This window comes from Sceloporus undulatus, chromosome 2, assembly GCF_019175285.1.
Source record: "Sceloporus undulatus isolate JIND9_A2432 ecotype Alabama chromosome 2, SceUnd_v1.1, whole genome shotgun sequence".
Classification (NCBI taxonomy): domain Eukaryota; kingdom Metazoa; phylum Chordata; class Lepidosauria; order Squamata; family Phrynosomatidae; genus Sceloporus; species Sceloporus undulatus.
This window is the reverse complement of record NC_056523.1, coordinates 20,692,268-20,710,283: the sequence shown is the minus strand read 5'-3', so window position 1 is coordinate 20,710,283 and position 18,016 is coordinate 20,692,268. Positions and strand designations below refer to the sequence as shown.

The 18,016-nt window shown below is 43.2% G+C and overlaps 2 protein-coding genes and 1 non-coding gene across 3 annotated transcripts in view; all 3 read left to right on the top strand.

Moving 5' to 3' along the window:
- Nucleotides 1-1,685: 1,685 nt before the first annotated feature.
- On the top strand, nucleotides 1,686-1,758 carry TRNAV-CAC. Its single transcript has one exon. It is a non-coding gene; the product is annotated as a tRNA-Val (tRNA).
- A 2,720-nt stretch (nucleotides 1,759-4,478) lies between these two features.
- Nucleotides 4,479-4,949, top strand: LOC121920297 (histone H1t-like). The gene has a single exon (XM_042447428.1). The coding sequence runs from the start codon at nucleotides 4,479-4,481 to the stop codon at nucleotides 4,947-4,949; it is 471 nt and encodes a 156-aa protein (XP_042303362.1).
- An 11,179-nt stretch (nucleotides 4,950-16,128) lies between these two features.
- Nucleotides 16,129-18,016, top strand: part of LOC121920296 (vespryn-like) — a 4,240-nt gene continuing 2,352 nt past the window's right edge. Inside the window, exons 1-2 of the mRNA XM_042447427.1 lie at nucleotides 16,129-16,156; nucleotides 17,598-17,690. Coding sequence (XP_042303361.1) covers nucleotides 16,129-16,156; nucleotides 17,598-17,690 — 121 coding nt within the window. The remainder of the gene's footprint in view (nucleotides 16,157-17,597; nucleotides 17,691-18,016) is intronic.

Here is an 18,016-nt window from a genome sequence, read left to right as displayed (position 1 = left end):
CCATCGATGCTCAAGTCCCATTAAAGACAATGGCATTGCAAAATGGCGTCCTTTATATAAAATGGCAAAATCAAAGTTTGCTTTTGGAATATATATATACATATATATATACTGTATGTAATATTTTCAAGCTGTGGATTTTTGAATCTGTGGATAAAAAATTGAGGGTTGACAGTCGACTCTCAGCCTCAAGGGAAGGCAATGGAAACCTCCTCTGAAGAAACCTCCCCAATATAGAAACTCCCATGATAGGTTCGCCTTACAGAACTGACCATAGGTACTATTTTAAATGGGACAGTACCATTCCCCCCTGTATTTCCAGGCCATCCAGCTGTTTGAATATAAACATTTTTTCACTTTTAGCCCAATATGTTCATCTAATAAAACTTTTTGTTATTGTCTTACTTTTTCATGAATGCAGAATATTTCATAGCCCCCATCCCCCTTTTTCCACCCCAATGCCCTTTTTTGGTCTCAAGGAAATATGGTCAGCCTACCTTGGGATGGCTATAAGTTGGAAACAATATAAAATAGGAATCATGGTGGTGCAAAACTACATATCAAAAAGATCCAGACAACTCATGTGGCGCTTCTGTTTGTAAAATGTTTGTGTACCAGTGGGACTTTCATGGCTTTTCACAGAAGTAAATCATTTTTAGCCAGGGAGAGTGAATACGTATTTAAAAACGAGACACTGCAAAGTGTGAGACACTGAAAATCATTCACACCTCGAACTCTGATATTTGCCGATCTCTCATTCCCTTGGTAACTTTGGATGCCCAAACGGTATATAGCACAGTATTTCTAAATGCTCAGCTGAAGGTTTTAAGCAGCTGCAATGCTAGAAATTTGGGGACGGAATCAAAAATGTATTTTTGTGCGGAGACAATACTCTCATTTGAGAATACCCCATAGCTACCCTCCTTCTCTTACTCGTCCTTCCACAGTTGCCAATGGTGCCATAATAGCCTTATAACCTTAAATTAAAGAAGTTCCCCTGCTTTTTGACAATCTGTTATCTTCTATGTTTTTCATACAAATCTATAGAGCAGAAGTAAGTTTCCTGGGACCATCTAGATGTTGCCGAACTACAACAACTGCCAGCTTTTCTCATTCTTGGCTATGCTGACTGGCGCTGATGGGAGATACTGCCCAACATGGCCACCGTCCTTGCTATAAAGATTGCTCCTGTGAGTTCAGAAAAGAGACTTCTGCAGAATTATAGCTGGATGTAGAAAACTGTGGGGTCCTGGAAAAATAAATTTGAGCTGCTATCCTATATATCCAAAAATTCAGTTCCAAGATACAGCCATGTTAGTCTGTAGAATCAGTATGAGTAGAGAGATATTGCAGCACCTTTGAGACTAACTGAAAGAAAGAAGTTGGCTGCATCTGAGGAAGTAGACTGAAGCCTACGAAAACTTATGCTGCCAACTTCTTTCTTTCAGTTAGTCTCAAAAGTGCTCCAAGATCTCTCTCCATGTAAATTCAGTTGATAACCCAAAAAGATCCCAGAGGCAGCAGTAACTAAAGGCATGCTTCACACACTTGGTAAGAATGTGTGGCTTGACTGGAATGACTCAGGCCTCAGAGTGATGTGTCAGCAGATTCTTTAAGGCAATCACATTGCATTCCAGTCATGCTTCCCTATCAGCCAGAGCAGCTGGCACAAGGCACTCAGATGGGTTTCTGTAGTGTAGTGGTTATCACGTTCGCCTCACACGCGAAAGGTCCCCGGTTCGAAACCGGGCAGAAACAGTCATGGATCCTTTTAGCACTCTCCTTTTGTCTTCTGGAGGGTATAGTAGATGGGGGGAAAAACAACAAACCACATCAGTTGAAGCTTGTTGAAATGTGCACTTTGTAGACCAAACTGAATATGCCAGTAATGTGTGTATCCTTCAATCCTATTTCATTTCCCCTCAATTACTATTTAAATGTGTAAATTCATTAGGCGAGATAAATCTTTGTTGCTTCAATGACAATGGGGAATTACATTAAGACTAGCAAGCCTATGAAATATTGGAGAACGTCTGTAATTTAAAAATACAATCCTAAAGAAAATGAATTTATTCTTAGGTACAAAGTTAGGTAAACATCTGTTCATAATTATTAATTTGCAATTATAAGTCTGAATATAAACTCTGATCTGTCTGCCGTATCCAGTCGTCAAGACGGTAATTAATTATTGTTTCGTGTCGGCATTCATACTTCAATGCTGCAGTCTTAAAGCCACATACCTGGGTGTCTCAGTGAAGTCAACAGGACTTACTTCTGTTGTAATCTGTGAGTAATTTCCATTAAATGTTGTAAGTTATCACCCCCCACCATAGGGTTGCCATAAGTTGGAAATATCTTGAAGACACACAACAACAAGACCTGCTCATAATTAAAATGCAGCTTTTGCAGCCCAGGTCTACTGCCCCAGCATCCCCAGCAAGCCTTGCTTGGAGTGGAGCGATGGGAGCTGTAGTCCAACAGCTGTCAGAATTTCTACACTTTTTTCAGGTTTTTAAATGTCATTTACCTTGGGAAGGCTATATGGGACAAAGGGTGATTCAGAATGAAATAGTACAACAGATATCTGGAGATCTCAAGTTTGGAAAGGCTGGCAGACATTCAGAAGTTATTTAATACCAAAGTTAGTCTGTTTCTGTTTTTATCACTTTCTCTGCATGAAGAGGTAAATGTTACAGAATGGGAACTTTCTTGTATGCTCATGTACCTCATGTGGGTTTTGGCTTTTTGTGCTTTATGGAAAGGGTTTTTTTTTTCCAGAAGTAAAAATGAGAACACTAATAGAAAATATTTTCTTTGCTATGGTGACCTTTCCTTGGAGGGATGAATGGCAGAAACAGGTTCCCTTTGGGTGTCAAATCAAAGCATGTGTGTTGTGTGTTGTTTTGCCTTCCAGTTGTTTCCAACTTATGATAACCTTAAGGCAAATCTGTCACGGGGTTTTCTTGAAGAGCTTCTTCAAAGGTGGTTTGTCATTGCCATCCTCAGAGGCTGAGACTGGCTCGGCCATGGAAACCCACTGGGTGACCTTGGGCAAGAAGTCACACTCTCTCAGCCTCAGAGGAAGGTAAAGACAAACCTCTTCTGAAATAAATCTTGCCCAGAAAGCCCCATAATAGACTCGCCTTAGGGTCACCATATGTCACAAATGACTTCAAGGCACATCACCACCACCACATCTATAGGATAGGAAGTACTATAGGATAGGAAGTGCAGATGCGGCATCTTTGGCCGCATCTGCACTGCAGATATAATGCAGTTTGCCGCTCAGCCATAAAACACACTGGGTGACTTTGGGCAAGTCACACTCTCTCAGCTTCAGGGGAAGGAAATGGCAAACCCACTGAACAAATCTTGCCCAGGAATCCCCATGATAGGTTTGCCTTAGGGTTGCCGTAAGTCGGAAACGACTTCAAAGCACATAACCACCGCCATATTTATAGGATAGACAATACATCTGTGTCTTTGGCTGCATCTGCAGTGCAGCTATAATGCCGTTTGATGCCGCTTTAACCTCCATGGCTCAACGCTATCTTTGAAGTATCTTCTTTGGATGACACCTCCCAGCAATCTCCTATTAATTTAATCAGTTATTCAACAACTGTTCTAACTGTCTCTGCCCTATTTCTAATAACTGTTTTAGTAACTGTTTTATAATTTAGTTGTATCTTATTGTGGATGGGAGGGTTTGGGATACAATAATGATAAGTTGTTATTAATAAATTTTATTATATTATTATTATTATTATTGATCCCCAAACCAGCACAGCTGCTGGCCATGCTGTCTGGGGCTACAGGATTAATGCAGTTTTGACACTGCTTTAACTGCAATGGCTCAATGCTGTGGAATCCTGGGATCTGTAGTTCTGAAAGATATTTAGCTTTCTCTGTCAGAGTGCCACAGCAAACTACAAATCCCAGGATTCCATAGCACCAAGCCATGGCTGTCAAAGCACTCTCAGGCTCAGGGCGACCAGAGGTCCTCCTTTCCCAGGACATGTCCTACATTTCAGCCTTCAGTCCAGGAAGAATGTCAAAATGCCCTCCATTTTGAGCATGGGCTAAGAAGCGCAAATGTATATTTATTTATATAGGTAGTAATGTCCTACATTTTCTATTTTAATGCCCTACATTTTGCCCTCCTTCGTGGTTAGGACAGTTGGTCATCCTGTGTCAGAGTGCATTATTTGTGCAGTGCAGATGCAGCCACTTTTGTTTAAAGAGTGAAACAGGGCGTTTGAAGAGTGCAGCTACGTCACGCGCGTTTTACTTCGTTGCTGGACCTGAGTGAAAACTAACCTTGTCAGGTCCTCCGCTTTGAAGTCTTGGGGAACTGGACGGGAGAGAGAGAAAGAGAGAAGGGAACAGTCCGTTGGATGACGTCACCCCACAGCTGCCTATAAATACCTCCGCCCGAGGGCGTCATTCGCCAGTGCGGCTCGGACTGGGCGGGAGGAAGGATGGTGAGGGACAAGCAGCAAGAAGCCAGCGCCCAGGGAGAAGCTTCCACTGAGCCGTCGAGGGCGGAGAGCCGCGCCTCTGGCTCCCTGGCGCAGTTTATTCTCCAGGCTTTCGAGGTTGTCGGTCCGCGGAAAAGTCTCTCCTTGGCGGCCCTGAAGAAAGTGGTCGCTGAAGCCGGCTTCGACCTCGGCAAGAACAAGGGGCGCCTCAAGCGAGAACTGAACCGCTTGGTGAACAACGGGCTCCTGACTCGCCTCACCGGCCGCGGCGCCTCGGGCTCCTTCAAGCGCGCCCCCAAGAGGGCCGGGAAGTCGGCGGCGGGGGCCTCCAAGAAGAAGGCAACGACTAAGAAGAAGGCGGCAGCTAAGAAGCCGAAGCGGCCCCAGAGCCGGAACACTAGATCTTCCTCGGCTGCTTCTGGAAGCAAGGGCCAACAACAGAAGCGCCCAACAACCAAAAGGAGGGCTTGATAGATAAATAAATAAGCGCATCTCTACAAAGGCTCTTTTAAGAGCCACCCAGCAGCGTCCCTGAAAGAGCCGGTCCATACATTCACATTTGAAAGCACAAGGTCCAAAACACTGCAGGAATAATCCACTATGAGGCCGCTTTAACTACTCCCATCACTCAATATGGAATTGTGGGAGTTGTAATGGGGCACCAGACAAAAGGCTCAGTGTCCCTAAACAGACGTATTTTGTGGGAATGATGGGGAATACTTGCCCATAGAGAATCATGGGGAATGCAATCTCCAATGTTTCCCTAAGGGCAAGTATTCAATGATTCTCTATGGGCAAGTACTGTCCTTCGTTTTAGTACGTCCTCCCACAAAACTCCAGTTCTCTTAACACTGATCCAGGGCTTTTCCTTGAGGCCGAGAGAGTGTGGCTTGCCTAAGGTTATATCCAGCAGGGTTTGAGCTCCGCTCTCCAGTCATAGTCCAACGCTCAGGCCACTGTACCACACTCGCTTTTCCATTGCATATGTCTTCATATCATTTCCAGTTTAGGGAGACCCTGTCATGGGGTTTTCTTGGCAAGGTTTCTTCAGAGGGGGGTTTGCCATGGCCATGCTCTGAGGCTGAGAGAGAGTGACTTGCTCATGGTCAAACCAATGGGTTTCATGGCGAAGTTGGGAGTCAAACCCTGGTCTCTAGTCCAGCGCTCAAACCACTACACCAGTAAAACCAGTACCTCCCCTTCCTCTACGTCTTTCTGTGATCAGACACCTATTGGGTACCATATCTGTTGCAAAGTGATTCCCAAACTTTGGTCCTCCAGGTGCTTTGGACTTCAGCTCCCAGAATTCCTGACCGTTGGCCAAGCTGGCTGGGGCTTCTGGGAGCTGATGTCCAAAATATTAGGATGACTAAGGTCTCTAGCTAATAAAGCAGCCTTAAATCTGATGCAGATACCCAAACTTTGGCCCTCTGGGTTTTTGGACTTCAATTCCCAGAAGCCCCAGCCAGCTTGGCCAACAGTCAGGAATTCTGGGAGCTGAAGTCCAAAGCACCTGGAGGACCAAAGTTTGGGACACCACTGAGTCCTGTTTTGTCCAGAAGGAAACAAGAGCCTTGTTAGCTCAGGGGGAGCTCTTGAGAGATGAATCAAATCCATTTTGTGCTTTGAATCAATAAAATAGATGGCTAAGGTCTGAACCACGCTGCAGAAATGATTCAGCTAGAGACCGCTTTAACTGCCTTGGCTCAGTGTTAGGGAATTCTGGGAAATGTAGTTTTGTTTAATTGCCATGGCTCAATGCACTGGAAATTTGGGGATTGTGGTTTTGTGAGAGCCAGCATGGCCTAGTGGTTTGAGTGTTGAACTGTGGACTTTTATGGAATCAGTCAAACCTCGTGCAGAAAGAGGATTTAAATTTGGAGAAATCCCCCAAAACCGGGATTGTTTTCAGACAATGTCGGGGGCATTGAGCATTAATGCGGCATTAACCATCCCAGAAGTGAAAAGCAGTGCGATTTTGTGACTTTCTGTGCTGGTTAATGTCACATTAATATTCAATGCCCTCCGATGTGTCTGCAAATGATCTCACTTTTGTGGGATTTTCCCGGGATTTAAATCCCGTTTCTGCATGGGATTTGGGTACTTAGTCTCCCATGTGATAAGACTCTGGAGAGAGCAGTGTTCGAATCCCGGCTCGGCTATGGAAACCCACTGGGTGACCTTGGTCCAGTCACACTCTCTCAGCCTCAAGGGAAGGCAATGCCAAACCTCCTCCAGACAAATCTTGCCAATAAAATCCCATCATAGGGTCGCCATTTTACTATATGATTATATTTAATGGGGCTTGAGCATCCACAGATTTTGGTACCCACGCGGAGGTCCTGGAACCAAATCCCAATGGATTCCAAGGAGGGCCCACTACATAATATTACACAACATTATTGTAATTGCTGCTGTTGTTTTAAAAAAAATGTTGGGATTATAGCATTAAAAGAATTAAAAGAAAGGGAGAAGATAATGAAATACAGTACAGAGCTCTCCATAACAGATGCAGCAAAGATATAGCCCTGTTAGTCTGAAAAATTAGTCCCCAAAGGGATCTTTTCTTTGAGACTATGGTCCAAAACACACTATAGAAATAATCCCATTTGACATCGCTTTAACTGCCTTGGCTCAGGGCTAAGGTATGACCTCAGTTGTTGTTGTTGTTGTTGTTATTATTATTAAACATCTAGTCTGATGAAGTGTTATGGAAGACTCAAATGCCTGCATACTCTTGTGAAGTTGTAGTTTGTCCTAATAAAGGCATCGCCCACCTGATGATATTGTGTGTTGTGTTGCTGCTGTTGCTGCTGCTTTGTGCAGCTAACAGCAGTGTGTAAAACTGCCATATAAATAATCGCCTCTAACGGTGAACTCTAATACTGTGTGACAATAAAAATAGCTTCACAATGTGGCTGCTAAGGGGGAGAAGAAGGAAGGCTTAGCATGTTGAGGCAGACACAGTGCTATTAATACACTGACCACGGCGACCAGCGGCTCACAGTGACTTATATCGGAAACACTGGAATGGGATCGTAAAATATTTAGTACGGCGTGTGTTGCTGTTATGTCCAACACATGGTGCTGTTTTTAAAAAACAACAACATATTTTTACCTGTCACAGGTGTGACATTTATATAATAGTAGACATGTAAAAACATGAGTGTATTCGAATGGGACGTTGTGTCAAAATTTCAAAGCAATCGGTGAAGAACTTCTGGAGATTTAAGATTTTGAACATACGAACGTGTACATTTTTATTTACAGAAGGATTATATAGATGGAATCTCTTTCAGGCCTTCTGCCTTGGAATTTGGCCTCACTGCCTCTGCTGGGGCCTTTTGCTATTAGAAGATGCCACAACGTTGCTCCCAGTTTTCTTTGAGCATGGGTTTTCTTGCTTAGGTGGACGCCCTCGCCTTTTCGGAGAGACTATGGCCTTGCTCTGGGAGACTCTGGATCTCTTGGGTGTGATTTTCTTGGCATGATTTTTTCCTTCCTTGGATGAAGACGCAGCCTTCCCTCTAAGGTTCCTTTGACAGTTCCTCTCTGAAGTGGCAGCAGCTCTCCTGCTGGAAGACTGGCAACTTTTCATGAGGGGTATTACTTTGGTACCAGAACGACTTGATCTTTTGCTGGTTGAAGCAGCTTTTGGGATGAGATTCTGGCATCTCTTGTCAGATCTGCTTTGCAGGAGGGGGTGTGTAGGCTGTTTTAATCTGCCCTGTAATTTGTTGCTGGGGCTACAGGACGTTCTTCTGGTTCCCTGAGTCTTCTGCCCACACCCCTTTGCTTTTTTGGTTGCTCCATGCACAACCTTTCCTTTCTTGGCTGCTCTTGCCAGCTTGGTCCTCCCTCCCTTGTTGTCAGAGTCCTCAAATACTTTGGCCACCTCATCCTGATACTTTCGGACCACGAAAAACGTCGACCCATTCTTCCGAGTCATACGCACCAAGGCGCCTTGGGAGACCAAGGAGTTCAGTTTTCTTTTGAGTCTGGGGCAATGCCTGGTCACGTCGTAGCCTTTTTTTCTGAGCACCTCCTTCAGCTCAGGGAACCTGATCCCGTTGTCTGATTGGCTTCCGGCGATGGCTTGGACAACGAGCCTTGAGATATTGGGAAGGGCCTCAATGGAGTTGAGAAGATGAAGATTTGCCTTCTTTTGCGTTGACTTCAATACTGTGGACCCTTCAGTGGAACGAGCATTTTCTTTCTTAGTTTGAATGGGCATCTTTCCTCTGGTAGATGGTCCCTGGATTTCTGCTCTTGAGGTTGTTGCCACCTCCATGACACACCGTGGAAAGCCTCACTCATGCCTCCAGTGGCTGTCAGAACCTCCTATAGATGTCAAGGTGACAACAATGAAGTCCATCACCTTGTCTTCTGTTCCTAGCAGCCAATCACCTCCCTCCATTCTGTTCTTTAGAACTTGCTTTCGTGAACTTTCCATGCTGGTGCCACCAGCATTTCTATCCAGCTATAAAAGTAGCCCTGAGAGGCACACATCTAGTGATATTATTCTTTTCCTTCCACTTATCTCAGTGTTTCCCAAAGTTTGGTTCTCTAGATGTTTTGGATGTCAGCTCCCAGAATTATTGACTGCTGGCTAGGCTAGATGGGGCCTCTGGGAGTTGGAAGTCCCAAACACTTGGAGGACCAAAGTTTGGGAAACACTGACTTATCTTCAGGTGACTTGGAGGCACACATGTGTGCACATACACAGAGACAGAATTTCACTCAGAGAAAGCCACCAAACTGCAAACTCCAGGCATCTGTAGGATTCAGCCCTGGTAGCTAAAGTGGAATCTCGACAATATAATTATGTACTGTAGTGTGAAATGGCCTCAGGTTTAGGAAGGGTATTTACACTGAGAGTCAGAAGGTCTCCAGGGTTTCAGAAAGAGCCCCCCCCCCCCCCCCCCCTATCCTGAGAATGCCAGTGACTGAATTTTTTAAAAACATAATGCTCCCAGCCAAATGAAGGTTGTACATACATGAGAGTACATCTGCTTAATCCTAGCTTGATCAGCATGCACATACAGGTGCTGTAAGCATGTTTTCCCAGCCCAGTTTGGCATGTGGAGCTGTCTGTCTCACCTGTTAAGAACAAATGCATCTGATGAAGTTGATTTAAGTCTACGAATGCTCATGCTGCCAGCTTCTTTCTTTCAGTTAGTCTCAAAGGTGCTACTAGATCTCTCTACATACTGATTCTACATACTAACATGGCTATGTCTTTGAATTCAGTTAAGAACAGTAAGAGTCCATGGGACGGGGCAGTTGGGGGAGCTTTATTTGGAGGGACTTTATTTGATCCCCACCTATGTCTTCCATACCAAACCAACTTATTGGCAAGACTTCATCTTCATTCGGACTAGACAGGTGTTCATTGTTAGAACTGGCTGCCTATTTTATTGCTGTTTTTAACTGGGGAACATCACTCTGTGTGCTCTGTGGGCAGAGAAAGTGGAATTTGGACTGTCCCACACAATGCAATTTGTTAAGCAAATTACAGTAGTACCCCGGGTTACGAAATTAATTCGTTCCGCCGCCGCTTTCGTAACTCGGAATACTTCGTAAGCCGAAAAAGCCATAGGCGCTAATGGGGAAAAGCCGCGATTTCGTGTGAAATAGCGCCGAAAAGCACCAAAAATTTTTCCGTAACCCGAAAAAACCTTCGTAACCCGGAACAGTTTTTTTAAAGGGATTTTTTTCGTAACCCGGAAATTTCGTAAGGCGGCGCATTCGTATCCCGGGGTAACACTGTACCACTTAGAATCAAGGATGGTTTCAAAGCTGGGGGAAATGACCTTTTGTGGGGGACTAAAATGCCTAAATGGCCATTAGCTAGGGAATTCTAGGAGTTGTAGCCAAAACATGTCTTTTCCAAGGTCTGGGTGGATGGCAGATGTTTCTCTTGAACATTTTGAATAGGAGAGAATGCTGCCCACTCCACTATGCCTTGCCAACCAAGCATATGAAGTATAACAAAATGCAAAAGCATACACCTGCCTACACACACACAGCCTTGGATCCATGAATTGTGGGTGGTCAGTTGCAATTCCACTAGTAGCATATAGACAGGGTGACCAGATGTTGTAACCACAAAGATTAGGACAAGACGCCGCAAAATGTAGGACATTCAAGAAAAAAGAAAAGTAGGCCCTTACAAAATAAAAGCCCAAAACACTAATATAAATGTAAATTTATGCTCCTTAGTTATGCTCAAAATGAAGGACATTTTGAAAATCCTCCTGGACAGAAGTTTGAAATATGGGACATGCCCTGGAAAATGAGGACGCCTGGTCACTTTGCACATGGAAGAGCCACAACCAATAGCAAATTGAAGAATCCTCTGTCTGGAAGGATCTTGAGAGACTGCAGACAAAACAGAAAACCTGAAATAAATAAATAAATAAATAAATAATTAAAGGAGTTTCCCACACCTCCCAAAAAAGAGGGCCCTTGCTCAGAATTCAAGAACACAGATGCGGAGGATCAGTAACTTGGGTTTTATTACTTGCATGTAGCTACAACGTAGAGTACACATGCTACAAAGAAAGAGCAGTTACGGGTCCCTATTATAGCCATACACAGAAATATCCAGACCTTTCCAGGAAAGCCTTCCAATAACTGTAAATCACAAATTAGACATATTGTATTAGAGGGAGAGAGGCCTGCAGTTCTGCTCAACAAGAACACTATTTGTTCAGGTTTACACGGTTTAGGATGCAAAAAACCCCACTGAAATGTCTGCACCCTTGCAGCCGAACTCCAAGTTCAGTGTAGTGTGGGTGGATTCTGAATCGGGGGAAAGGAAAAGTATTTTTGGACCAAGAGGTCCCTTTGTTGTTGTTGTTGGTTGCCCTCGAGCTGATCCCAACTCATGGCAACCCTTTGGGTAAGAGTAAGACATCTCCAAGACTCCTTGTCCTCCACTGCTCTGCTTAGGTCTTGTAGATTCAGCCCCATGACCTCCCTTTGGAGTCCATCCATCTGATGTGGGGTCTTCCTCTCCTTTTCTTACCTTCTGCCTTTCCTGGCATGATTATCTTTCCTAATGGGTCATGTCTTCTCATGATGTGGCCAAAGTATGACGGTCTCAGCTTAATCATCTTGGCTTCCAGCGAGATTTTGGGCTTGATCTGTTCTACGATCAGTTTGTTTGCCTTTTGTGTTTGGGCTGCCCGTGGTATTCTCAGCACTCTTCTCCAGCACCATATCTCAAATGAGTCAGTTTTCTTTTTAAGGAATAGCACAACCAGAGTGAGGAGAGACCCTTTATTGTGTAAGCAGATCGGTTTTATAGTCATACAACAGTCACAGAACAGCAATTTCAACGTGCATACCCTAACTGCGCAATAAGCCTTTTGGCTCAGATTTGCTACATCTTTATCTTTACATATCCGTATACCATATATACTCAACTATAAGTCAACCTCATGTAAAAGTCAAAGGCAGTTTTTGAGGTCAAAATTATGGATTTTGATATGACCTGTGGATAGGTTGAGGATAAAACTTAGGGGCATGTAACTAAGGTTCTAAAGGATGAAACAAAGGAAAACAATGCCAAAGAATTTACAAAACTCCAGCAGGCATAACTGTTTGTGTTCACCCTAAAGGCTGGATGGATGAATGAGTAGAGGGAAATCAGTGCTTCCAGGACAGATTATGCCCTTGCCTTTCACCAGGGGATGGTTCCCTTTTAAAATAAGAGTTAAAGTGCAGTACGTACATTGAGCAGTGGATAAGTCAACTCAAGTTTTTTGGGCCCATTTTTTGACTAAACTTTCTAGATTTATACATGAATATATGCAGTAATAACAGGATAATGGTGGGATTAAAACAGAATTTGTTGTGTGTCATAATCTCCTCAACCTACATCTTTAAGGCTTGCCTAGGCCACACAGAATAAATAAAGGGAATGCAAGTTTTCCACAGACATCTGGCTACAACTAATTAGCACAGAATAGAACAGAATGTACCATTCCCTTTGCAGCCCTGGCAAGACCAAATCATAAGCCCACATCTCTGCTGTTGGCAGGGCTTAAAAACCATCACAAGGGCTATGGAAAAGTCCCCAGCATCTCTGTGTGCTCTGTTCTGGCAGCACAGGAGACTTTAAGGGAACAATAAAAGGTAAGATGTTAAGATAATGCTTGTTTTCAGACATGCTAATTGACCAGCAGCTGTTTGTGAAATGAAAAGCAGCATTCTTTGGGGCGTCCTGTACAGAATCTTGTTTTCTATAAAAATATCAAAATACCCAGCAACACAACAAAGCACCACTTTTTGAAGCTAGGAACATCTGTGCCCAGTGGTGGCTGGTGGATTCCTTGTCAGTGGGCTGGTTTTAGTATGAATTTTAAATTACCTATCCAACCTAAATAGGTTTGGCGCCTGGGATCTTTTGTTTTATCTTGTGCATGGATCTTGGTCCTAGATCAGAAAAAGCTCTTCCGTATTTCGAAAGAAGCCTTCTCCTTGCTGAAAGCCATATCCTAATCCAAATTTGGGACCCTAAAGGGGGCCAACACTTCTACCATCTATGAAGGCAGATCAAGAAACAATAAGCAGACATTTGTAAGTTTTGTTCTATGGGGCAAAACATTGGCTTTTGGGATGGGCCTTGTTCATTTCCAGTGCAACATGAGGAAAAGCTTCACCTACGTTTATTGTGAGGTGTAAAACTTCTCCTTGTCCATGTTTGCATGACAAGCAGCAGCTGCTGAAATGTCCTCTTCTATATAACCATTAATGGTACTGGAGCCCTGTTCTTTATTTCATCTGGCAATCCTACTTGCTGTCCACATGAAAGACCAAAAGCGATGTAAAAAAACGCTTTAAAAATTGGCCATATAGCAGTTCAACTGCATTGCAGCAGTCTGAAACTTTAGAACAGTAATTCCCAAACTTTGGTCCTCCCAGAATTCAGCTCCCAGAATTCCTGGAGTGTTGGCCAAAGGTGGCTGGCATTCTGAGAGCTGGAGTCCAAAACATCTAAAGGACCAAAGTTTGGGAATTGCTGCTTTAGAATAAGTATTAATTCATATATGCTAAGGCATGATAGTTTAGTATACTCTTGGACATGGGATTAACAACAGGATATAAAGCAGTTATTCTGTCATTTCCCCTCTCTAGCTTCTTTGTCACACGCTGGGAGAAGAAAGAAAGAAGAAAGAAGACCTGTCTGCCATGTTTCTTTTCATCAGATCCGATTTTAGCTCCCAGAATCTATTGCAGAAGTTGAAAGGTAATACATATACAAAACATTTTCTCTCAAGTGTCTGCTGAATATGAATGAGAGGCATCCTGGGGTGTATCCACACTGCAAAAATAAAGCAGTTTGACACCACTTTAACTGTCATGGCTCCATCCTGTGAAATGCTGGGATTTGTAGTTTGGTGAGGCACTAGAGCTCTGTGACAGGATAGGCTGAATACCTCACCAAACTAAAAATCCCAGGATTACATAGAATGAGCCATGACAAAGTGATATCGAACTGCTTTATTTCAGCAGTGTGGCAATTGCCCAAGAGATCCTGTCATTAATAGCGCTCAGGTCTTGCAGGATCAGGTCTTTGGTTTCCTTGATTGAATCAGTCCATCTGTAATGCGGTCTTCCTTTTCTCCTATTTTGATTTTGCGAGTGCCCCCGAGATTTTCTTTTCCAATGAGACATTTTTTTACAATATGCCTTTAATAGCCTCAGTTAAGTAATTTTCTCTGTTAATAACAGTCCAGGCTTGATTTGCTATTTAAGAGCAACCTTCATATCCATATATAGAAGCTGGAAATACCATGACAGTTTTGATCCCGACGCTGATAATATACATCAAATATACAATGGGCCCTTGATATCTGCTGGGGTTTGGTTCCAGGACCTCTTGTGGATACCAAAATCCATGGATGTTCAAGTTCTGTTAAATACAATGGATAGTAAAATGATTACCCTTATATAAAATGACAAAATGAAGGTTTGCTTTGGAAATGTATATATTTATGTAACAATTTCAAGCCATGAATGCTTGATTTAAGAATCCATGGACATAGAGGGTCAACTGCATCTTTGCACTTGAGAATAATATCTACAACTGCCCCCCCCATACACACATTTGCATCTTTGACTTTTGTGGATTTGATTATTGATGGGTTTGATTAATATGTCCTTTCTAGGAATCTCTATGTCCTCCAGCATCACTTTATGGTCAACCTCTGGCATTTTGGGGGGAAAGGCAGAATATAAATCCAATAAATAAAAATAAAATAAGAAGTTGCACTAGAGGACCCACACATTTCTTGAGAGAACACTTCTCTAGGCATGTGAAGGTCTATCAGTGCAATTTTATGCTCAGCTTTTGGCAGATGTTAAACATAAAGTCATGCTGGAGGACCTAGAGATTCCTAGAGAGGTTTTATCTCAGGTGTGTGTGTGTGTGTGTGTGTGTGTGTGTATTTGTGTTGTCCCCACTTTCCTGGGGGGCCTGTGCCTCTAACCCCAGTGAGTGTGGAGAGCCCACTGTAGTTCCTTCATAACTGCCCTTCCCAATCTTAGGTCTAAAACACACTGCAGAAATAATCCAGTTTGAGACCGCTTTAACAGCCCTGGCACAGTGCTAGGAAATCCTGGGAATTGCAGTTTATTGTGGCACCACTACGACTTTGGAGACCACAGTTCGATTCCCAGCTCAGCCATGAAACCCAGTAGGTGACCTTGGGAAGACACACTGTCTCAGCCTCAGAAGAAGGCAGTAGCAAACCTCATCTGAACAAATCATGCCAAGGTTCGCCTTGGTGTTGCCATACGTCAGAAATGACTTGAAGGCACACAACGACAACAAAAACATCAAACATCAGCTGTGCATTTATACAGTTTAGGCATCCAAAGAAAAGAGGTAGGCAAAGTGACCTTGGGAATTCAAATACAGCAAATGAAAGAGTTCTAGCTGTGAATTAATTTTTAACTGGGTGCATCTGCACTGCAGAAATACTGCAGTTTGACACCGCTTTAACTGCCATGGCTCCATCCTGTGGAATCCTGGGATCTGTAGGTTGATGTGGCACCAGAGCTCTCTGACAGAGAAGGCTGAATACCTCACTGAACTACAAATCCTAGAATTCCATACCATTGAGCCATGGCAGTTAAAGTGGAGTCAAACTGCAGTATTTCTACAGTGCAGTTGCAGTCACTCTCTCTCTCCCCTCTATGCTAGTAATTTTGAGGAATGAAGGTGAATTTCATTTGGAGGATGCAGAATTTTTCTTTGGGGAGAGGGAAATGCCCTCACTATTGGTGATTATGGCTTTAGCAGCTCTTGCATACCAGGAAAGATGGAGGTGAAGTTGCACCTTGCTGTTTTCTGAATGAAAAACAGGCTGGAGCCAGAGCAACTGTGGAAAGAAAAGACAAGGAAGACTGGCAGAGGTGTTGTCCTGCCTCTTTTCCCCTCAAGAGCACAGAAGGGCTGCTGGAAATGGTACAGCTCCCACCATCTTCACTCATCTTCTCCTTCCATAAAAGAGAGGGTGCAGTGATGTGTTTGCTAAGGGAGCACCATCAGTGAAGATAAACCACAACTGAAAAAGGACACAACATCCTGGGGTGTCAGGGAGCCTGGGGCAGCATTGGGGAAGCACATCCTGCCCCCATGCACCTGGCCATTAAGCAATGTTTCGGTAGGAAATATGGTACTAGTTTTTATATTAAACAGAGTACAACATATCCCAGTATAATAAGAGCTTCTGATATAAAACAGGATAGAAAATATGCAGGATGCTCTGGTAAGGTTAAAAAGTGAAGTCAACCCTTCGCATCCACAGATTTATTTTTTTATTCACTGACTCAAGCATCCATGGTTTGAAAATATTTTAAAAATATATACATTCCAAAATGCAAACCTTGATTTTGCCATTTTATATATGGAACATCATTTTACTATGCCACTGGCCTTGGAGGTAGAGAGGAACTGCTGGACCTCTTACCCTTTCCCTCCACCACTCCCTTCTCCTTTTGTGCCATGTCTTTTTAGATTGTAAGCCCGAGGGCAGGGAACCGTCTAACTAATAAGATTGCATGTACAGCGCTGTGTAAATTTACAGTGCTTCATAAATAAAGGTTAATAATAATAATAATAATAATAATAATAATAATAATAATAATGGAATTTGCGCATCCAGGGATTTTGGTATCCACTGAAAGTCCAAGGTTCCACTGTAAAACTCATATTTATTGTTGCAAGAAATCAATTAGAGATAGGAAAGTAGATAAGCAAAGGAAAGATTGGTAAAAGATCTTCAGTGTGGACTCTCATGTGCAGATGTAAGAGCCATTCTGAAGCAGAAACATCATAGGTGCTTTCTTCTCAAAGGGTTGTATAACAATAACTAATTCTGGGGGGAAATGGGAAAGTGATCTCTGTGGGCAGGAAGCAAAAAAGGCATGAGTGACATAGATCAGAGAACACAGTAATGAAAATAAGACATTCATTTCAAAATTCCCTCTCTCCTTAATTACTAAAAACAAGTGTTGATGCTTCTTCTCTTCCCAACAGTTTCTACCCAGAGGTTCCAAAGGATATGTGAAGCAACAACTTTTGGCATTGTGTTCCCTTTGTAGGCCTTGCCCTTGTGTTTGTCACCTATGATCAGGGTGTGGCCATCCAGATGTAGTTGAACTGCAAGTCTCAGCAACCCTAGCTAGCATAGCCAGTGATGAGGAATGCTGTGAGTTGTTATCTAGGAACATCAGGTGGGCACATCATACCCACTGGTGATAACAAAAAGAAGGATGCCTTAACAATGTTTAGAAGAGCAAAAACAATCAAGATTGTTAGTTGTCTTCTACCCTCATTGAGTTAATTGAGTGGAACATACTTTTGCACTTTGAACTCAAATTGCACCATTGGAAGTAAGCTGAGGATGAAGAGGGAAAGTAGGAACAAGAGAAAGAGGCATTTTAAAAGCAGATGGAAAAGTGGGATGACAGAGAGTTAATCAGGCCTGCCTCTGCCAAACTGAGACAGTTGGAGGGTATGGGCTTCTAGTTGAGGAACACTTTGCCTGAATCAGAAGCATGCCCCACTTATTGACCTCTCTCTGTGTGCTCCTCTCTCCTTAGGACTCTTTTGCTTTGTGTGCCTCTTGCTGTGCATTCTGGCTGACCAGGAAGGAGGTGGAAAGGTCCTGGCTGTGAAAAAGGAAAAATACAAAAGTAAAGGATGAGTTAAACAAAGTAGCAGGGGTGAGGAGAGTGGAAGAGAAGGAGTTAGGATCGAAATTTGGAATTGTGGGGGGAAATGGCTCCTCATTTGTGAGATCTTGGCAGGTCTCTGATAGAGTAGGGAATATTAAATGGATCAGTGCTCTGCATCATGTAACAGCTTCTGAAGCTATACTGCAAAGCTCCATTCCATGCAGCAGCTCCCCAGCACCTAAATACCCTCTTCTCTCTTATATCCAATCACTGAGTGGAAATAAGAGTCAAAGAAGGGTGAGAATCAGATGAAGACAGTTAATGAGGTATAGGTTCCCCACTCC

Coding starts and splice junctions, on each gene's coding strand:
- LOC121920297 (XM_042447428.1), top strand. CDS start 4,479: ATGGTGAGGGACAAGCAGCAAGAAGCCAGCGCCCAGGGAGAAGCTTCC.